The sequence below is a fragment of the Thamnophis sirtalis genome, unplaced genomic scaffold, assembly GCF_051295495.1.
Source record: "Thamnophis sirtalis isolate CommonGarterSnake01/CBP01778 unplaced genomic scaffold, rThaSir2_p1.2 scaffold_2, whole genome shotgun sequence".
NCBI classification, from domain to species: Eukaryota; Metazoa; Chordata; class Lepidosauria; order Squamata; family Natricidae; genus Thamnophis; species Thamnophis sirtalis.
The window spans coordinates 68,911,225-68,934,251 of NW_028261382.1; the positions used below are offsets into that span (position 1 = coordinate 68,911,225).

The following is a 23,027-nucleotide window of genomic DNA, read 5'->3' on the forward strand; positions in this document are numbered from 1 at the left end:
AATAACTACAAACAACATAAATAGTATAAAGAATAACCCCTATGCAAATAATTAGGAAAAATAATAACTAGTCATACATTTCCGCATGTGCGTGGAGTGATTATGGTTGTGGTTTAACAGTCTGACAGCCAAGGATAGAAACTATCTTTAAACCTTTTTGTTCAGCTGGCTATACTTTGATGCCTTCTGCCTGTTGGTAGAAGTGCAAAGAGACACTGACCAGGGTGTGAATCATCTCTGAGTATCTTCCTTACTCTGCTAAAGCAGCAAGATCTGGTGATGTCATCCAGTGGTGTCAGAGGGCAACCAATGGTTTCTTGTGCCGAATTGATCACTGTCTGTAGTGCCTTCCTGTCCGCAGCTGTTAAATCAGCATACCATACTGTAATGCAATATTTGAGGACACTTTCTATGGTGGACCGATAGAAAGATGTCATCAGCCGTTTGTTCCACCTGATTTTTTTGCAGGACTCTAAGGAAATGAAGTCTCTGTTGGGCCTTGCCAATCACCAGGAACATGTTGTTTTTCCAGGTGAGGTCTTGACTAATAAGCACTCCCAAGAATTTAAAAGAGAAAACCCTCTCCACACAGCCCCCCTCGACATACAGTGGGGCAGGTTCCTGTCTGTGCTTCTGGAAATCTATCACAATCTCCTTTGTCTTACTAGTATTTAGATGTAAGTTGTTTCTTGAGCACCATGCGGATACCTTTTGGACTTCTTCCCTGTAGGCTGATTCGTCCCCTCCAGTTATGAGACCCAGCACCATTGTGTCATCTGCAGACTTTATTATCATATTGGATGGATTAGAGAATATGCAGTCATGTGTATACAGCAAGTACAGGTAGGGGCTGAGCCTGTGCTGAGCTTCAGGGTAGAAGAGAGTACCTAGCCCTTACTGTTTGTGGACCATCTGTCAGGAAGTCTTTGATCTAGTCACAAGTGAGGGGAGGGAAATTTAGGTCAGTCAGCTTTTCAGTGATAATGCCTGGTAAGATGGTATTAAAGGCTGAGCTATAGTTTATAAAAAGCATTCTGATATAATTCCTAGATTTCTCCAGATGGCTCAGTGCAATATGTAGAGCAGTGGCAATGAACTTCATCACTATAGACGTCAGTGCAATGAGTCTATGATCATTCAGGCTGTTTATGGCTGCTTTCTTCGGAACTGGGATAATTGCGGCTGCTTTCAAGCATAATGGGACTCTAGCATGTTGCAGGGAGATGTTAAAAATCCTTGTCAGGACCCATGTTAATTGGTCAGCACAGTTTTTTACCACTTTCCCCAACACCTTGTCTAGACCTGCAGCCTTGTTGGGATTTATAGCCTTCAGCTCAGCTCTCACTTGATGTTCATCCAGGGTGAGTGGCTGGAGGCTAGAGGGCCTGTGGGCTAGAGCCACAGAGACAGGTCAAACCATTGACCTCAAAGTGGGCAAAGAAGCTATTTAGCTCCTCCACCAGCAGGGCATCAGCATTGGTTATTTTTTTCATATTGCCCTTATAGTTGGTTAGATGTTGCAGCTCCTGCCACACCTGTCTTGGGTTGTTATCTTCCAGATGCTTCTCTACCTTTTGTTTGTACTTCAAGGGGATGTCAGCAATTTGAAGTACTTGAAAGAGGGAAAACTAAAGTACAAGAAGCTGAAAAATAGTTTACACAAAAAATGCAACCTGGAGGAAAAAACATTTACAGAAATAATGAAAGAACTAAAACAACATGTAATAGCAACAGCAAAGAAAATAGAAAGATACAAAGAACGAATAAAACAATATCGTGAAAATGTCCAGTTCAGAAGAAACCAACACCTCATCTACCATCATTTGTTGAAAATCGAGTCCCAACTAATGTTCACCCATGTAAAAGAAAAAACTTTGATGTTTTGGAAAGAACTATGGGAAAGCCCAGTGGAACACAATACATCTGTCTCCTGGATCAAAGATCAAAAACAAGCAACACAAAACAGAATGGAGAATATTGTAATAACAATAGATATGATTGCAAAACAAGCAAAGACAGTCAAGAACTGGAGCACACCTGGCCTGGAGGAACTGCATGGATACTGGCTAAAACTCCTAACCAGCCTCCATCACTGCATGGCCGCTCAATTTGATGAAATGCTTCAAAATGCAACAAGTGTAGAATACTTGATAGTGGTCGAACATACTTGATAATGAAAGATAATGAAAGGGCACAAAATCAGGCAACTATCGCCCAATTACTTGTCTGCCAACAACGTTCAAACTTTTTACAAGGATACTGGCAAATTCAGTGTTCAGTCATCTGATGGAAAACAGTTTGTATCCAGTAGAACAAAATAGAAATTATAAAAAAATCAAGAGAAACAAAAGATCAGCTGCTCATTGACAAAATGGTACTAAAAATTGCAAAATGAAAAATAAATTTAAATATGGTGTGGATTGATTAAAAGAAGGCATTTGACTCATTACCCCACAGCTGGATTAACACCTGTTTGGAAAACTTTGGAATCAGCAAAAACATTTGTACATTTTTGAAAGCAAATATACAAAAATGGAAAACAGTTTTAACAGCAAATGGGGAGAACATTGGTCAACATCAGAAAAGAAATCTTCCAGGGGGACTCACTTTCACCACTAATGTTCAACATCGCATTAATTCCACTGACAATAATCCTACAAAACACACAACTGGGATACAAAGTCTCAAATCAACAAGATAAACCAACCATACATGGATGACTTAAAATGTGTGTGAAAAGCCCCACTGAATCAATACTCAAAACACAGTTCAACTGTTCAGCAGCAACATCAAAATGAACTTTGGACTTGAAAAATGTGCTATATTATCCATGCAGCAATGGAAAAAGGAAAAAATAGAAGGAATAGAACAGGGCAATGGAAGGATACTGAAAGCATTAGCAGAGGATGATGGTTATAAATAGCTAGGGATATTGGCAGCAGATAACATCTTGAATGGAAAAGTCATGGCAGGAGGGTCTGCAAAATATTAAAATCAAAGCTGAATGCTGGAAATATTAAAATTAAAGCCATTAATACATGGGCAGTTCCAGTGATACGCTACTCAGCTAGAATCATCAACTGGACTGGCTGAACTGGAAAACTTGGACTGGAAAGCGTGCATATTGAATATGTACCATGCTTTACATCCACGAAGTAACATCAACAGGTTGTACCTGCCAAGAAATATAGGGGGAAGAGGGCTATTGCAAATCCATCAAACTGTAGAAGAAGAAAAATGAAGTTTGAATGACTGTGAATTAAAGTACAGAAAAATTGCTGAAGGCTATGAAAATGGAGAACATTATAAAAACAACATAAACAAAGGCAGGATATAAGGAAAAACATCTGGATGACAGATTAAATGGATGGAAAACCAAAGCTTTGCATGGATAGCACTTGAAAAACATTGAAGGGAAATGTAATGACAACTTGACATGGGCATGATGTCAGCCTCTGTTTTGCTGCTGGCTTTTCGGCTGCCACTGAAACGGGGAGGGAGGGCAGGCATGGTATTTGGGTGAGGGAAATAATCTGTACAGGAGGACTGTTAATTGGGAGTTGTTCACACCATTCTTTTGCGCATGTGGAAGAAGGGGAGTTTACCGCCAAGACCAACTGTCCAGCATACCAACCTGATGATGATTTTTGAAGATGTCTCCCACCTGACAGCTGTGGAGATACACGATTGGTCTATGGACTGGGGTACCAAGGGGAGGGGAATGAATCATGTATTGATATCTAATGCTTTCACGCTCTTTTGCTCAGATCCAGCTTTGCTTAGCTTCTCATTACTTATAATCAGTAAAAGTACACTTAATTCTGCAAAATGGAGTTGAGTGGTTTCTTTCTTGGTTATTAAGTGAAGGAGCCGTGACACATGGCTTAAAATGGGAACCATCAGGAAAGAAACGGGTTTAATACTGACTGCTCAAGAACAAGCACTACAAACTAATGCCATGAAAGCGAAGATGCAAAAATCCACTGACAATCCAAACTGCTGACTTTGCAATGACAAAGGCGAAACTATTTCACATTTAATATGTGAATGCAGCAAAATCGCACAAACTGATTACAAAGCTAGACATAACCGAGTTGCTAAATTAATCCACTGGTCATTATGTAAAAAATATGACTTACTGTATTTTTCGGAGTATAAGACGCACTGGGGTATAAGACGCACCAAGATTTTGAAGAGGCCATTTTTTAAAAAAAAGTTTTTGCACTCTGCAGACCTCCCAAAAACGGCCCGTTTTTCACGAAAATGGAAAAGGACAAGGATAGCCTTTAGGAGGATTGTAGAGTGCTTCTGGAGGGTGCCCCCCCCCCAAAAAAACAAGCAAAAAATGGCCTGTTTTTCATGAAAACAGGCCCAGTTTTTTTCCAAAAAAAGGGCATGAATAGCTTTTAGGAGGCTTATAGAGTGCTCTGTTTTTTGCTCATTTCTGTCCTCGCCAGCCCCCAGGAGCTCTCTGAAAGCCTCCTAAAGGCTATGCACAGCCATTTTGGTGAAGTGGGTGGGATTTCAGAAAGCAAAAAATTCTGTATTCAGTGTATAAGACACACCCAGATTTTCAGCCTCTTTTTTGAGGGAAAAAGGTGCGTCCTATAATCTGAAAAATACGGTACCTGTATCCAAAAAGTCACGGGAACATAAACTGGAAAAGGTTATTGAAAATGAGGACGGATCGTCATTTGGAACACAACATGCCAGATATCACAGTTGTTGAAAACTGAAACGTACAATTTATTGATTTAGTGGTACCAAGAGATGCCAAGAGTCGAAGAAAAAGAACTAGAAAAAAATCATTAAACTACCATTGAAACTACATAATTATGATAAAACATTTAACAGTGATATCCATTGTCATCAGGGCACTTGGTACCATGTCCAAGAGTTTTATAAAACACATCAAGAAATCGCAGCTTCCTGCAATAACACTAGTGGAACTGCAAAAAACTGTGCTACTAGGAACATTGCACATCTTAAGAAGGTATTTGGTTGATACCTAGGATGCTGACAGCAACCCGTATTAACCATTAGACCCAATCAATGGTATTCGTGATGTGTTTTTGAATGTTCAGTTGTAGTATATAATAATGATCATGATGATATATTACTATAAATAAGAAGCAGGATGTATTTCTTCTAATGTCTGGGACACTTGGGTGCTACAGAAAATGGAGACAGATTGGAGGAAAGATTTTCAGGGATTATGGAAGGTAGCCAAAAATTAGAAGTTATTGGGTGTATTTTGTCTGAAGCATTTAAGGGGTGTATGTGTTTGTGTGTGTGTCCTTTATAAGATATTAAACATCTCTGACTGAAATCAAACTGCCTTGGCATACAGCTTGGTTGATGGTTTGTTGTTAAAATGGTCTCTGGGCTGAGGAAATTCCGGGCTCTTGAAACTGTGGAGGAACCCTCCTCCTGCTATCATTTTGAGTCAGTAGTCCAAAGTAGCAGCTCCCCGATTCAGTATTCATCAAAACTCAATTCTGCTCTTGGAAGAGAAGAAAAAGGTCATCCCCAAACTTGTAAAGCTCTCTTTTCCAACTTTCCTTTCCCTCTGAAATCTTCAGCATAAACCAAAAGGTTAAGTTTTTGGTGTTATTTTTCTAGGAACTGTAGAACTGGATCTTTCAATTAGTCTCTTTAAAATACTTGTTCGGATGGCTTGGCAGGAAGCCAGGCACTGGAATAATCCCAGTGATAGCCCTCCAGCCTGTCCAGCTGCTGCTGGAATTCCTCTGGCAAAAGAGGCCCTGCACCTTTTGGGGTAGTTGGTACTTTGTCAAATTGGCAATTGGCAATTTAATAAATTTATATGCCGCCCAATCCCGTAGGACTCTGGGCGGCTTACAGAAACAAAAGTAAAAGTTAAAATAAAGAAGAGATACAATTTAAAAAAAACACACCAAACATTTCATTTAAGTGGGGCTGGACCTTGATCAACAGCCCCAGGCCTGCCGGAACAGCCAGGTTTTCGTGGCTTTTCAGAAGGCCGAGAGAGTGGGAAGGGTCTGGATCTCTATGGGTAGATTGTTCCACAGGGCCGGAGCACCTACAGAGAAGCCTCTCCCCCGGGGGGCCGTCAGCCGGCATTGTCCGGTCGACGGCACCCGGAGAAGGCTCAACCTGTGAGATCTTATTGGTCTTTGGGAGGTATGTGGCAGGAGGCGGTCTCTCAGATATCCAGGTCCTAAGCCATGTAGGGCTTTAAAAGTAATGACTAGCACCTTGAAGCACGTTCGGAGACCAATAGGAAACCAGGGCAGCTCGCGGAAGATGGGTGTAACATGAGTGTATCTAGGTACACCCGATATCGCTCGCGCGGCTGCATTCTGGACCAACTGTAGTCTCCGAACACTTTTCAGGGGCAGCCCCCATGTAGAGTGGGAGAGAGATTGTATCTAACATTTAATCAGAATCTTCTTTCCTCCAGTTGGGATCACCGTTTCATGGGTAGTACTTTGCTATTACAACAGACTGTACACTTCCTGTGTGCGGTGTCAGTTAGGGCACTTGTAGAAAGCTGACAGTTGAAGTGTAGCTGTCTCCTCTGCATCACCTTTCATTGGGGCAAAGGGCTTTTTTCCTTATAGGGAGCGGATGGCTAACTTTGTGGGGTGTCTTTGCAGGATTGTGATCCCTCGGTTTGTTCAGCAGAAACTCTACATATTTCTTCAGCACTGCTTTGGTCACTGGCCTCTGGATGCATCTTTCAGAGCTGTAGGTACCGTTTGAATGTTGGTTGTGCTCATATATGTCCTTTCAGGCTGAGGATTTGAATTTCAGGGCATTGATGGAATTAGTGCTTCTAATTTCTAAGAAGTCTTGGAAGTTCTGTCATGCCTTGCAAAGCAGGATCAGGTTGCACAGCCTCAGTCAGTAAAATAATAGTGGTGCTTAAAAAAAACAACCCAAGATTATTAAAAATATCACTCTTAGCTTCTACAGTAAATTATCCTATATAATACTAACAATAATCAGTAGTAAAGTTATTGATATTTATCACATAAAGAAAAATTATTAAATTACATATCAGCTGATTATTCATTAAAATAATACGTGATCTATATGCCATAAATATAATTGAAAAGTCCAAAAGAGGAAAAACTAGCAAGTTTTGTATTGGAAATTAAGATGAGGGAATGAGAGAAATGACTCTTGAAAGTGCAGCTAACAACAGTGAACAAAACAAAGAAGAGACCCGAGGAAACGCAATAACTATCATGGCATATAACATTTGCAACCCAGATTGAAACAATTAATTAAATCTTGGCCCTACGGAAGGGCAGTGTGAAGTCTTTCCTTCACATTAGTAGATTGTCCCTTAGGTGGCATAGCAAGTCCAAATTTATTAACAGATAGATAAATTCCAATGTTGGAAATATAATTGAACAAGATTTTGACATAGTCAAATGATTTTCAAGAGCCTACAATGAGGTAATCTAACACGGGGCAGTTGTGAGAATAACTCTGAGGGAGAGGAGAAAGAGAGGAGGCACATAAGAGGAATCTCAGGCCAAAGCATGAAAGCCGCTCACTGCTTCGTTCTCTAGGGTGAGGGCAGTGGAGAAAGTCCAGGATCCTGTTACTATGGGTCTAGGACAATACGGATGGCCAACTCGTTGCGGGATAAGAGTTCCATTAATATAGAAGAAATAATGGAATAGAATCATTAAAAAAGGAGGGACAAAATGAAATAATGACAAAACTTAAAATAATATTTTTAATTATTTTAAATAATTTAATTGCATTGAATTGTCCCATGGTGAGTTGGCCACAGTGAGTTGTCCTATTCCATATTACCATAAGCCTACATGTAATAAAAGTAGTTTCAGTGTTCATAACTTCTGGTGTCCATATCTGATTTACCTTGTAACTCCATCCACTTTGTGCACTGGATGTAGGTGTCTTTGCAACATGGTTGATAAAGAAAGCTTTAAGTGCAGACATAGATTTAAACACCCCATTTGTTCCCACAGGTTCTGGAGATGTGGTTAAGTTACTTACAGCCTTGGAGATATGCACCGGAGAAGCAGCCACCAAGCGCAGAGGCCCCACCTCGTAGTGTATCAGAGAAATGGTGCGTCCTGGGCTGGGCCCTTGGAGCCCCTGCAGATCTGGCCAGCTACTTTTGCTCCCAGCATAAGGCGGGTTGGGTAGAGGGGGCGTGCAGGGGCCGGCCCTTCAGCGGCTGCCTGGGTGAGCTCCTTCAAGGTGGCTGGAGGCAGCAATGGGTGTGGCTGCGCTGTCTTTGAGTCACAGCAGGAGGGTATGGGGGCAATCGGGTGCTTTTCTGGCCACCCTTCTCTCCAGCCCTGGCCGTTGCTGCTTACGTGGGGGCATTGGGGCCCATGGAAATGTCCCTGTAGTGTGAGGGTCTTTCTGCAGCCCTATTCAGCTTTTCAGGTGCCCGGTCGTCTCTGCAGTGCCAGGAAGGGCCACACCTGTGTAACACGGATTTGCTGGAGCTGATTGTCCTGGGTGCCTGGGAGCTGGATAGGAAAGCAACTGACCATGCTCTCCGCTGGCTATTTTTTTAAAGGGAGCCTTTTATCCAGGAGAACCTGCTGCTCTACACAAAGCTCTTTGTCAGCTTTCTGAACCGAGCTCTCCGCACAGACCTGGTCAGTCCCAAGAATGCCTTGATGGTGTTCAGGGTGGCCAAGGTTTTTGCTCAGCCCCACCTGGCTGAGATGATCCAGAGAGGTAAGATATACCCCCACCCCACCTTCTCTGTGGCTGCAACCAGGGCAGCGCCAGGAGAGGGCACTTGGGGGCTCTTCAAGACCCCTTTCTGATAAACGCTACCGCAGAGCCCACCTAGACTGCAGGCCAGCAACGCCAGAGCTTGAGCCCCTGCCAGCTCCTGGGGGCTTGGAAGCAGCCCCATTCCATGGTGACCAGAATAGGCTTTCCCAGTCCTGAGACTGGCCGGGCCATTCCCATCTCTCTCTGCAGCAGAGCAGCTTTTCCTGGAAGCCGATCTGAGCCTTCCCCACCGCCAGCACCGCCTTTTCCTGACTCCCTCGCTCGGAGGCAGCTTCCTGTCAGGCCGGGCTCTCACCATCACGGACGCCTCCTTTAAAGTGAAAAGCCACGTCTACAGCCTCGAAGGGCAGGATGCCCAGTACAGGCAGATGTTTGGGACAGACGTCAGAAACCTGGTAGGTTGGTTGGTGCTGCTGAGTGGACAGGGAAGCCCCTCCCTCAATAGAACTATGGCCCTTTGGCATAAAAGCTGGGCACCAAAGCTCCCCCCCCCCAGGGCACAGGGCCAAATTAACTTGGTGAGCCTTTTGTCCGCCAAGACAAGCCCACCCTACTCCTGCCGGCAAAAGAAGCCTGCCGAGACCCCGTTGGTCAAGGAACTCTGACTGACGGGATCAAAGAGAAGAGCCTTCTCTGCTGCACTACTGGCCCTCTGGGACGCCCTGCCCTCCCCAGGTGAGGTTTGTTGGCTGTCCTTCCGCAGGAGCCCGAAGGCCTGACTCTGCTCGTTGGCCTGGAGAGGCAACAGGGGAGTCCATCACTGGAGGAGGCTGCTGACCCAACCGCCCCCTCTGCCCATCTTCTTTAATTTAATATTATTGTACTTCCAGTGTCAATTTTTATTGTTTTATTCCTTTGCTATTGTTATTTTTACTTTTTTACCATTTTATTGTTGTGAGCTGCCCAGAGTAGCCCCCTGGTGAGATGGGAGACAAATAAATTTTAATAATTATATTATTTCTTTTATTCATTAAACATGAAAATCAGTCAAGTGAACATTTAAAGATCTGTCATAAATACCATTGACTAGTGCTAATGGTTGATACGGGTTACTGCCAACGTCCTAGATGTCAACCAAATACCTTCTTAAAATATAAGATGTTCCTAGTAGCACAGTGTTGTGCAGTTCTGCTGGTGGTATTGCAGGAAGCTGCAATATGTTTGTTTTTTGTTAAATTTTGGGACATGGTACCAAGTGCCCTGATGACAATGGGGTTACATGTTTCATCCATAGCTGTGTAGTTTCGATGGCCAGGTCGCAGTATTTTATGATTTTTTTCTAGTTTTTTCTCCGACTCTGCATCTCCTGGTATAGCAATATTAATAAACTGTATGCTTTGGCCTTCTACAACTTTGATATCTGGTGTGTTGTGTTCCAACCTTTTGGATACAGGTAGGGCATATTTTTTATATAATGACCAGTGGTTTAATTTAGCAACTCGGTCGTGTCTAGCTTTGTACTCAGTTTGTGCAATTTTGCTGTATTCACATATTAAATGCAAAACAGTTTCGACTTTGTTGTTGCAAAGTTATAATTGTTGTTGTTGTTGTTATTGTTATTATTAATCTTTGGTGAGATTCACAGCCTTTGGGGCTGGTTGATAGCTCAACAGCTCGAGTCCTAACCAAGGACCTAGGAACTGTTATAAGGTAACGTCGAAGGATATAAACTGTTCCAAGTAGGGTGTTTTTTTGTAGAGTCAGAATGTTCAAATCCATAAATTTAGAATTTTCAAATAGCAAAGCAGCCCTTTCGGCATTGCTCCAAGGGCTCCAATTACAATTGGGACAACACACGATTTCTTTTTCCACAGTCACTCAACTTCAATTTGCAAGTCCCCGTACTTTGTGATTTTTTCTTGCTGCTTATCTTCAATTCGCACATAACCAGGTATTGTAATGTCAATGAACCATACTTTTTTCTTTTCAACTATTGTTATGTCAGGTGTGTTGTAGGCCAAGTCCCTGTAAGTCTGAATTCTGAAGTCCCACAAGAGCTTGACTTTTTCATTTTCTAGAACCTTCTCAACCCGATGTTCCCAGTGGGTTTTTTTGGTTGTTGTATTATTATTATACAATTGTATCACAGAGGCCAGTTGTTTCGCCGGATTTGGCATTTGTTACTAGTCGGGCCTCACCCAGGGGCCTAGGACGTCATAACGTATTTTCGTAATATGCGTGCAGATCCAAGCAGTGCAGCTTTTTGCATTTGACTGATGGTGATTTTGTCAATTTTTAACTGTTTTAAATGTAATTCCAGTGCTTTTGGAATAGCACCCAGTGTGCCAATTACCACTGGAATTACCACTGCTGGTTTGTGCCATACTCATTGAATTTCAATTTTTAAGTCCTGGTATTTTGCGATTTTTTCATGTTCCTTCTCGGCGACCCTGCTATCACCTGGTATTGTGATGTCTATGATTGTGACCTTATTTTTCTCAACCAGTGTGATGTCTGGTGTATTATGCGCCAGTATTTTGTCTGTTTGTATGCGAAAATCCTACAAGATCTTGACCATCTGATTTTCGGTGACTTTTTCAGGCTGATGTTCCCACCAGTTTGTTGCTGTTTTAATATTATAATTTTTGCACAAATTCTAATGGATCATTTGTGCTACTGAATTGTGCCATAATTTATAATCAGTCTGCACGATTTTTTTACAGCAGCTGAGTATGTGATCAACAGTTTCAACAGCTTCTTTGCAAAGTCTGCATTTGGCATCATCAGAGGATTTTTCAATTTTGGCCTTAATGGCATTTGTGCGGATAGCTTGTTCTTGCGCAGCCAGGATTAGTGACTCTCTTTCTTTAATGTACCTGTTGTTAACCATAACCAAGTTTGTTCACTGTCCACTTTATCTTTTATTTTTTCCAGAAATTGGCCATGCAGTGCTTTGTTCTTCCAATTCTCCATTCTTGATTTTATCACGTTTTCTGTATTCTTGTTTCGTCTGTTGGGCCTTCAGTAGTTTTTTGTTCTTTACTTCAATTAATAGATGTTCTTGACTTTCTTTTAAATAATCAGCCAGTGCATGTATTATTATTATTATTATTATTATTATTATTATTATTATTATTATTATACAATTGTATCACAGCGGCCAGTTGTTTCGCCGGATTTGGCATTGGTTACTAGTCGGGCCCCACCCAGGGGCCTAGGACGTCGTAACGTATTTTCGTAATATGCGTGCAGATCCAAGCAGTGCGGCTTTTTGCACTTTATCTTTTATTTTTTCCAGAAATTGGCCATGCAGTGCTTTGTTCTGCCAACTCTTCATTCTTGATTTTATCACATCTTTTCTGTATTCTTGTTGTTGTTGTTGTTGTTGTTGTTGTTATTATTATTATTATTAGTTAATTTTTGGTGAGATTCACAGCCTTTGGGGCTGGTTGGTAGCTCAACAGCTCAAGTCCTGACCAAGGACCTAGGAACTGTTAAGGTAACATTGAAGGATATAAGCTGTTCCAAGTAGGGTGGTTTTTTGTAGAATCAGAATGTTCAAGTCTGATAAATTTAAAATTTCCAAATAGCGAGGTAGCCCTTTACAGGTTTGTTGTAGGCCAAGTGTCAGTCTGAATTCTGAAGTCCCACAAGATCTTGACTTTCTCGTTCTCTAAAACCTTCTGAACCTGATGTTCCCAGTGGTTTTTGCTGTACTCAAATCCAATCTTTCGGTACAATTTCCAGTGAATGATCTTAGCAGTGGGATTGTGGTGTTGTAGGTAGTCAGTTTGTGAAATTTTGCTGCAGCCCACTGATCAAGTGGTCGACTGTCTCGTCTTTCTCATTACAGAGGCGACATTTGCTGTTGGTGGTAACATGTTGAATTTTTGCCTTCATGTAGTTTGTGGCTAAGGCTTGTTCTTGAGCTGCCAAAATAAAGCCTTCTGTTTCTTTTTTCAGTGCTCCTGATCTTAACCTGTTCCAAGTTAGCTTTTGGTCAGCTTTGCCTTCAATACTTTTCAAGTATTGGCTATGCATAGCTTTGTTTTTTCCAATTTTCAGCTCCCTTCTCAATTACTTCTTCTTATATTCAGTTTTTGACTTAGTTGTCTTTAAAAGGCTTCCTTTATTTACTTCCTTAATCATTGGTTCTTCACTTTTCTGGATATAATCATTCAAGCTGTCTTCTTCCACAGTCTGTTTTACTTGTAGGAGTCCTCGGCCACCCTCTGCTCTTGACAACCTCTGTCAACATCACTTTTAGGGTGCAAAGCATGATTCATTGTCATAACTTTCCTTGTTTTTCTGTCCAAATTGTCCAACTGCCTCTGGGTCCAGTCAATTATTCCTGCAGAGTTTCGAATCACAGGTATAGCCAAGTATTTATGGCTTTTATGATGTTTCCTCCATTCAGTTTGGAATTTGAGAATTCGTTGAATGTACTTGGCTGGAGTTAATTCCTTGACTTTATTATACAGGGTGGGGCATAACCTTTTCCTAGGGGGTCACAGCAACACTTGTAATAACAACACAAATAATTCATACACCATTCGAAAGCCCATCAAAAACTGAGTTTATTGACACGATTTAATAGTCAGTATGACCACCATTAGCCCTTCGAACAGCATTCAAACGAGGTGGATAAGAACACAACAAATCTTCAAACAGTTCCGTTCGATTTTCCAGATTTTTCAACACAGTTTCCAAATTCATTCTCAAAGTTTCAACCGAATATCGATTTTGACCTTGCTCCTGAATCATCAGAGCTTCCACTTCATCCTTAATTATGGCCCCAATGTTCTCTGCCGGATTGAGATCTGGCGAATTTCCCGGCCAGACGTCATTGCCCCAAAATTCGACATTGTTTTCCTTTAACAATTGCTGAGTCGCATTTGCACGCATGCAAGGAGCTTTGTCATGAAGAAAGACAGCCTCACCAACCACCAAGACATTGTCTGGATCACTGAGAAATGGAATGACATTCTCCAATAAAATTTTCTCACGGAAATAACTGCCATCCCAGGATTCCCCTTTATCCTTCAAAACCCAATGCAGTTTCTTGGCTGTGAAAATGACGAAAATCCCGATGCAAGTTGGATTGCGAACGATTTGTCGATATCGTTCATGTTTGGCGATGTCGTCGACGTCTTTAGCCCAAATTCGATCGTTCTGGAAATTCGGTTTTCGAATGGCATAAACGAAGAATTCGTCAGATGGCGCCAAATGAAGAAAATCTTCCTCGGTCCATTCAGACAACCAATCGCACAACCAAAGCCGATCTTGAACGTGTGTTTGAGTTTTCAATGGTTTGCAAATGACGTGGAATGGCTTCAAACCTTCTCGTTCTCGATATCGGCCGATTGTCCTTTGATCAACTCGTTTTCCACGAATTTGAAGGATTTCTTGGGCCACTTTTCGGTTTCCTTTTCGTTGTTTGCGACTGCCAGTTGCAATGATGGCTTTGCTTTCTTGGGACAGTTGCAGAGGACGCCCTTCTCCAAATTTTGTGAAACATTCTTGGGCTGTTTTGTTCCAATTATCAGTAACCCAATCCGGATGACGTTTCAATTTGTTTGCAATCCATTTTCGATTGATAAACGTCGCTCCAGCATCGCGAGCCTCTCGAAAGGCAATGCATTTTATTCTGTCAATGATCCTTTGTTCTTCCGAATCGAATTTTCCAGCCATTCTTAAAGCAAATTTAACATTTAATAGCTCATTCAATTCAGTTTTTTATGGGCTTTAAAATGAGGTGTCGCGGAAGTTGTAAACTGCTGTCGATCTTGCTGTGACCCCCTAGGAAAAGGTTATGCCCCACCCTGTACATTAAGTCAGAGGCCTCTAAAATCCCCAAGTACTTGTAGCCTTCTTCCTTACTGCCTTTATCATTTCTTCATTCTCAAGTTCTATTCCATCATCTTCTATGACCTTGCCTACTTTTGTTGCCATTGTTGCACATTTGTCAATTCCAAACTGCATACCAATATCTTGGCTAAATTCTTTTGTGCTTTCAATTAATAAATTCAGTTCAGCTTTTGTTTTACCAAACAGCTTCAAATCATCCATGTACACCAAATGCGAGATTTTCAGTCCTTTCTTTGCAAGTTCATATCCATAGTTCATCTTCTTCAAAGTGATTGTCAGTGGTAGCATTGAGAGTATAAAAAGTAGGGGTGAAAGAAAATCGCCCTGGAAAATGCTTCGTTTAATTTCAACTTCACCCAGTACTTCTTCATTAGCTATAAGCTTTGTTTTCCAGAGGTTCATTGAAGTTTCCATGAATTTTTGTATGTTGCTGCTGATGCCAAAGATTTTCAGGCATTTCTTGATCCAGCTATGGGGAACTGAATCAAATGCTTTCTTATAGTCTATCCAAGCCATGAACAGGTTTGTTATGAATATAATCTAACCGTTGGGTTGGCAATATATAAATCATGTAACAATGCTATACCTGTTTCTTTAAATCATACTGTAAAATGTGATTGGTGGCTGTTTTCCTCAATCAGCCATAAGAGGGAGCCAGAATGACTGTTAGCTCTCTGTTTTGTTAGATGCTGGACTGATCTGATCTGAGTGTTTTGGAAGCTGGCTGTTAGAAAGTGCCGTGAGCTATTGTAAGTTTTGCAACTGCTAGCAAAGTTTGAGTACCAGACTGTTTGTATGATTATGGACTATGTTATTTGGATTATCCCTTAACTGAAAGACATTGATGACTGACTGTCTTATCAGTGTATGACTTGGACTGTTTGATGGACTCTGATACCTCTATTTTCCAGAGTGGGAGGAGGGAATGGTCACACGTGGGTTTTATCACAGCCTGATTGGTCCAAGTCTGAGAGGAAATCTATAAATACCGGTGCCTGTCCATTGTTAGCCCAGATTCTCTCAGTCTGGTCCAAGTTCTGTAGAGTAGTTTGTTAGGATTCTACTTGTTTTCTCCTTTTGGGTGAGTTCTATGCAATCTGATTCCTACTTGGCTAATTGGGCACTTTAAATCCTTTTAAATTCTAAATTGATCTGCTGTGGCCCCAAGGGACAGATCTCTGCCTCGGGCGGCTGGGGGAGGGCCCAGTGGGGCACTAGTCTCCCCCCCCCCCCGCAGGCCAGGAGCCTTAGCCTGTCCCCGGGTACGGGGGTGCGGCTCCTTTAAGCTGCTTAGAAGTGGCCGTTTTGCAGCAGCAAAGTTACAAGTGGCTTCGGAGCCTCGAGGAGCGAGCGGCCCGCCTTACAGCTGATTGCTCCGTAGGGGGCCTCGCTGCAGGCTCCTTTGTTTGTGTTGCCGTGGGGACAAAAGAGCAGGAGTGAGGAGAGCGTGTGTGTGTGCCGTGTGACTCTCCCTGCTAATTTTAAAGTAACGCCGGCTAGAAAAGCCTGGCTGGGCTGCTGGTGATTATTTCCAGCCCTTTTCTCCCGCGCACGGAGTTCCGGTGGCCATTTTGGAGGCTGCCACGTGCGTGAGGCCTTGCCTTTATCGACAGGCCTAGTGTGGCCTAGTGAGAGGCCTTGAGGCTAGGTCTCCCCACAGGCTTCAGGCCCTGGTCTCAGGTGGGACTTTGAAGGCCGATTCCTGCTCCTTTTCGTCGGGCACGTGAGTGGGGCATGGACGAGGGAGCGGAGATTCCCCAGGGCCAGGGGGCGGGCCCAACTGGGAGTAAGAAGGCCTTGGATCAGGAGGTGGGGAGGGGGGCTCCCCCTCAGAGATCCCTTTCTTCAAGGCGCCCCTCCAGTTCTGTCTCTAGGGATGAGGCAGCTCGCCATAGGGCGCTGGAAAAGACCTTTGCCAGGGCAGAAAGGCAGGCCCAGTCCTCCAAGCCTTTATCTAGGGACAGATCCAGGTCCCCTCTTAGGCCCATTTCAGAGAGGTCACCCCTTAGGGGTTTTAGCCCGGCTTCTTCAGGCAGCTCCCCTGGTAGGTCGCGGGCCTTCTCCAGGAGGGGACGTTCTCCATCCCCCATAGATGATCCTCTGGAGGGCACGTCCAGAGGCCCCTGTTCCCCCCAAAGGTTGGCCCCCCAGGGCCCGGCTTCCACTTATGGGGATGTGGAGGATCTGGATAATCTCCCTGAAGGGATTAAAAGGCTTATTTCTGCAGCCATCACTCGGGGCATTGCCCAGCGGGACAAAGGCTCCCTTTACTCTAGGCATGGGGGGCTGAACAGGGCTCAGTGTCGGACTTCCTCCCCTTCTATGATCAGTGAGACTTCCTTCCTGGGTGGGGGGGAGTTACCCCAGGAGATGGGATTCTCAGATGATGAGAATACCACTGTTTCGGAGGAGCCTTCTTCCAAGGTCCTATTTATGCCCGCCTTGTTTAAAGTTCTCTTGGATAAGGCGAGACACACCACCAAGGTCGGAACTGGGGATCCCTCTGTGCCCCCCCCCCAAGGGATCCCAACATGGTCAGGTTCTCTGCCACGGCCACCAACAAGGAAGAGATCCCTGCCCCTCCCTTGTTCCTTGAGGTTCTGACCAACCAGTGGGCTAAACCTTCCAATTTCTCTTCTCCAGGTAGTACCGACCGTCGGCATTATAACGTGGAACAAACCTTTGCTCAGGCCATTCAGCTCCCGACGGTTGACACCCCTGTGGCCGCATTGGTGTCCTCCTCCCCGGTGGTGTCGGGTGATGCGGCAGATAAGATGAAGCCGGAGGATAAGCGCGCAGAGCTTACTTTGCGGAAGAACTTCAACGCCACAGCGTGGGCCATTAAGGCGGCGGCCTCAGCTTCATACTTTAATCGTGCCACGGTCATGTGGCTCAAGAAGCTGCAGGCACGCATTCCCATACAGGAGGACCGGATCCATCAGGATCTGGTCAAGATTCTGGCAGCGTGTCAGTTCTCAGCTGACGCGACCTTGGATACGGTCAAGTTTGCTTCTAGCGCCCTGGCCACCTCGGTCACCTCCCGTAGGCTCCTGTGGTTACGCCATTGGCAAATGGACAACAAAGCGAAATGGGATTTGGCGGCTGCCCCCTTCAAGGGGCCCGATCTCTTCGGGGAGGCCCTTACTCGCATCCTAGTGGAGGATAAGGACAAAAAGAAGGTCCTCCCCTCCACGGCTAAGAAGGCCGAGAACAAGTCACGTCCTTTCCGTAGGCAACGGTATAGGGCCCCTAGCTTCGGCTATAACCAGCGCTTCTCTTCTTTCTCTTCTGACAGGCAGTTCTTGGGGCAGCCCTTCCAGGACAGGAGCCGATTCCAGGGCCAGGCTTGGCGGCCCTTTCGTGGGGGAGGCGGCCGTCCCTTCCGCAGGGGGAAGTGACTCGAACCCGAGTCATCCCATCGGCGGCCGCCTCGCTCTTTATGCGGACCGGTGGGACGACATCACATCGGATGCCTGGCTCCGAGCCACGGTTCGTTACGGGCTCAGGTTAGAATTTCTCTCCACTCCTCCAAATCTCTTTTGGTCGTTCCCTCCATCCCGGAGTTGAGAGCGCCGCCGCCTGATGAGTCAGGCGATCGCCCACCTCCTCGAAATCCAAGCGGTGGGGGCGGTTCCCGCAGGGGAACGGGGCCTGGGCCACTACTCAAATCTCTTCGTGGTCCCGAAGAGCACGGGGGGTTGGAGAGCAATTCTAGACCTCAAGCGCCTGAACAGGTTTCTGGTCTACAGGCGGTTCAAAATGTCATCGCTCAAGTCCATCCTTCAGGGCATCAGAAAAGGCGATTTCCTGGCCTCCGTGGATCTCACGGAGGCCTATCTTCACATTCCCATCCTGCCCGCTCATCGCCGGTTCTTGAGGTTCTCCCACGGGTCCCACCATTACCAGTACAGGGCTCTTCCCTTTGGCCTGGCCTCGGCCCCGCGGACCTTCACAAAGGTCCTGGCTGCTCTGGCGGCCCATCTGAGATCAGTCCCGGTCCACCTCCAATGTTATTTGGACGATGTCTTGCTTCAGGCGGGCTCCCTGTCTCAGGCCGTTTCAGATCTTCGGCTTACCATTCGGAGCCTCCAGGCCCTGGGGTTCTCGGTAAACGTCGAAAAGAGCCATCTCACTCCTTCCACTCGCATTCTGCATCTGGGGACAGTCATAGATTCCAAGTTGGGGGAGGTGCGTCTGTCTCAGGAGAGGCAGGTAAGCCTTCGTCGGCTGGCGGAGAGCGTTCGCACAAAGAGCTCCGTTTCCATCCTCTCTCTGTCGCAGTTATTGGGCAAGATGGTCTCTTGCATAGGGATTGTCCCGTGGGCCAGGCTCCATCTTCGGCCCCTTCAATGGGAGCTTATCCCCTATCAGAGGGGACGAATGAGCAGTTCCCTTCAGACTCTCCGCATCTCGGCGGGAGTCCGTGCATCCCTGGCGTGGTGGCTCTCCCCGGCCATCCGGCGGGGGTGTTTGTTCTGGGAGCCGAGCAGGGTGACTGTCACCACGGACGCAAGTCTGTTCGGGTGGGGGGCCCTGGTGGGCTCTCGGATGGCTCAGGGCAGATGGACGGCCTCGGACCTCCGTCACAACATCAATTGGCTGGAACTGAAGGCCGCGCGTCTGGCACTGAGTCACTTTCGCTCCTTGGTGGAAGGGAGTCATGTTCTCCTGACGGACAATGTGGCCACCAAGGCGCACATCAATCGTCAGGGTGGGACCCACTCGAGAGCCCTCTGGCTGGAGGCTCTGCGATTGGGGTCATGGGCGGAGAAACACCTGCAGTCTCTGGTGGCAGAGCACATCTCGGGACTCTCCAACGTCCAGGCGGACTGGCTCAGTCGAGCAACTCTGGACAACGGCGAGTGGCAACTCCACCCGTCGCTGTTCCGGGAGATGTCGTCGGTTCGGGTCCCCCCGGGTGGACCTGTTTGCGTCTCCCGAGAACACACAACTCCCGCGTTTCTTCTCCCGTTTCCAATCCAGCTCGGTGGAGGGCACGGATGCCCTCAGGAGCCGGTGGCCCCCGGGCCTTCTCTATGCCTTTCCCCCCATTCCACTCATCCCGGGGACCGTCAGGAAGGTGGTGACGGAAAGGGCCCTGGTCATTCTGGTGGCCCCGTTTTGGCCCAGGAGACCCTGGTTTGCGGACCTGGTTCAGCTGTCAGTGACTTCCCTGTGGAGGATCACGCAAGGGGAGGTGGTCTTACGGCAGGGGGCCCTGATTCACCCAGAGCCTCAGTGGCTTCAGCTGACCGTTTGGCTCTTGAACGGCGGCTTCTAAGGGAGGCTCATCTGTCTTCCGGGGTCATTTGCACCATCGAGGCGGCCCGCATTTATAACTCCACCTGGGCAGCGTTCGTCCGCTGGTGCTCCCCCAAGGGCATCTCTCCCGACAGAGCCACCATCCCCAACGTCTTGGATTTCCTTCAGAAGGGCCTGGAGGACGGGCTCTTGCAAAACACCTTGCGACGCCAAGTGGCGGCTCTGTCCTCGGTCTTGGGGGGGGCAGGGTCTTCTTCTCTTTCCCAGTCTCCTCTGGTCAAGCTGTTCCTCAAGGGGGCGGCAAATCTCAGGCCTCCCCCCGTTCATAGATTCCCCACGTGGGATCTCCCACTTGTCCTCAAGGCCTTAACGGGAGCTCCGTTTGAACCTCTCCGCTCGGTGCACTTGCGCTTCTTATCACTGAAGGTGGTCTTCCTGGTGGCCATCACTTCCGCCCGGCGTATATCCGAGCTGGGCGCCCTGTCTTGTAAGGACGACCTCTGTCATTTTCACCAGGACAGAGTGGTCCTTCGCCTTGACCCGGCATTCGTTCCCAAAGTAAATACCCCCTTTCACAGGGCTCAGGAGATCGTCCTGCCCGACTTCTGCCTGAGTCCGTCCACTGACAGGGAGCGTCTTTGGCATCGTCTGGATGTCCGCCGTGCCTTGCGGATCTACCTCCGGCGGACCAAGGATTTCCGCAAGTCGGAGGCCTTGTTCGTCTCCTTCCTACCTGGAGCTCTGGGTTCGAAGGGTCCTCGGCTACCATCGGCCGTTGGCTGCATCAGGCCATCTCAGAGGCCTACGTGGCCTCAGGGCGGCCGGTTCCGTCGGGCATCACGGCGCACTCTACCAGGAGCGCGGCAACCTCGGCAGCGTGGGCCACGAGGGCCCCGTTTGAAGACATCTGCCGGGCGGCTACCTGGGCCTCTCCAACCTCGTTCATCCGACATTATCGTCTGGATGCTTTTGCGTCTGCGGACGCGTCTTTCGGTCGTAGGGTACTACAGGGGGTGGCAGCTGAGGCTCCCCTTGGGCCCTAGAGTTTCTGTTCTCCCTCCCTGGGACTTTAGCTTGGGTATGTCCCACGTGTGACCATTCCCTCCTCCCACTCTGGAAAAAGGACGTTGGTCTTACCTGAACGTCTATTTTCTGATGGGAGGAGGGAATGGTCACAACCCGCCCTGAGTTCTGGCTGTTGGGGCCAAGGGGAGGGCCCGGGGGGTGTTTCCCGGGGTTGTTGTGTTGTTGTTTCTGTTTTTCAGTTGTACCGTTCATGTTCGAGAATCTGGGCTAGCAATGGACAGGCACCGGTATTTATAGATTTCCTCTCAGTCTTGGACCAATCAGGCTGTGATAAAACCCACGTGTGACCATTCCCTCCTCCCATCAGAAAATAGACGTTCAGGTAAGACCAACGTCCTTTTCCACGAAAGTAAAAGCCTATTTAAACTGCAGTGTCTCTGTATGCTTGTTTGTGTGTTCTCCAACACAACTCTCACAATGCTTCTCTGAACGCACTTGCTCTCCCAATGGGGAGCTTACCTAACAAGGTTAGTTCATATTTTCTTTGAATTCTTTAGGATTAGCTTGTCAATTAGCAGTTGGTCCTTTGTTCCTCTTGAATTTTTGCAGCATCCTTTCTGTTCTACAGGAAGCAAGTTATTTCTTTCCAAGTATCCATAAATTTGGTTTGTAAGTAGCTTGTATGTTGTTGGCAAACAGGTGATTGGCCTATAGTTTCCAGGATCCTTTCCTTTTTCTTCATCTTTTTGGATCAAAAATGTCCTTCCAGTTGTCATCCATTCATCATTTTCAGGTGTTTTTAAGATCTGGTTCATTTGGGCTGCCAATCTTTTGTGCACACTTGTAAAGTACCTTTAACCAGAAGCCATGTAACTCATCTGGTCCAGGTGCACTCCAGTTCTTCATTTTTCTTGACTGTCTTTGCACCATTTCTTTTGTTATTTTCACATCCCATTTTAGGCACTTTAATAGAATCTTCAATCTGTTTAATCCATTTTGCATTTCTGTTGTGCTTCTTGTTGTTTTCCCACAAATTCTTCCAGAATTTCAAAGCTTTCTCTTTATCAGGCTTTTCATTTGTTGTTACTCCATCTCCACTTTCTAAGCTCTTACAAAACTGGTGCTGATTTGCTCTGAACTTTGAGTTTTCCTTGAATTGAGTTACCCGGTTTTCATATCTTTTAATCTTTTCAGCAACGGCAACAACCCTCTGCTTCAGCTCTTCAATTACTATCGCAATCTCTTTATTCTCCAAATCGTATCTTGCTTCCAGGTTGCTTTTGACCTGCTTGTTCTTTAGCTGACCTTGCCTTAGGTTCTTCAAGTTGCTCAAGTCTCCACGAAATTTTTTGATCAATTCCAACCGAATTTTCCATTTAGGCTTCCTCTTCTTGCCTCTTTGGTTCTTTTGTATTTTCAAACCCAATTCTTTGGTGATTATGAAGGCTGCTGCATACATCAGCTGGTTTATTTCAGCTAATGTAGTGGTTTGAATGGTTTGTACAGCCTCATTGACCTTTTTAGTACTTTTCTCAATTCTTTCTGGTTCACTTGGTTCAGCTTTGGCAAACATGTTCTTTCAGTATCTTCCATTTGATGCTTTATTTTCTCAGCTAATTGAGCACTATCTGTTGGTGTTTGTTCTTCAGTGCTTCCTTGTTCTTTATCTTCATCCATTTCAGCATCATCTTCCTCCCTTTTTGTACAGTTTGCTTTTGAGTCTGCAAATCATTCTTGATGTTACTCTTCTTTGTTGGTATACTCAGACCATTAGTTGCTTTCTCTTCGATTCCTATTAATTCTGCTGTAGTGAAAAATTTGTGGCTTAGAATTACACATCGTTTGTGGCTTAGAATTACAGCCTTTGTTCACTGATATCACAGTCCGTGTTGTTCACCTTCCAAATATAATACATTCATTTTTGAAATCCACGTTTTGCTGGCTCAGACTGATAGTAAGCTTTCATAATAGAGATGTTTTCTTCCCTAGTCCAGATTTTTTGCTTTTTCACTTTTTCTTCCAGTAGCTTGTCAGCTCCATGCCCTGGTTGCCTAGCAGAGAGAGCTGAGCCCTCTAGCTCATTTTGTGCAGAATGCCCAAAAGCCATAGCATCCAACAGAATTAATCCGGGCGATGGTTCAGCCAGCATA

At 45.6% G+C, this 23,027-nt stretch overlaps 1 protein-coding gene across 2 annotated transcripts in view; it reads left to right on the plus strand.

Moving 5' to 3' along the window:
* SMPD4 (sphingomyelin phosphodiesterase 4) overlaps positions 1 to 23,027 on the plus strand; it is a 50,755-nt gene that overhangs the window by 21,563 nt on the left and 6,165 nt on the right. For both annotated transcript variants that reach the window (XM_087705934.1, XM_087705935.1), the window contains 4 exons: positions 6,642 to 6,732; positions 7,992 to 8,092; positions 8,555 to 8,718; positions 8,971 to 9,176. In XM_087705934.1, coding sequence (XP_087562060.1) covers positions 6,642 to 6,732; positions 7,992 to 8,092; positions 8,555 to 8,718; positions 8,971 to 9,176 — 562 coding nt within the window. The remainder of the gene's footprint in view (positions 1 to 6,641; positions 6,733 to 7,991; positions 8,093 to 8,554; positions 8,719 to 8,970; positions 9,177 to 23,027) is intronic.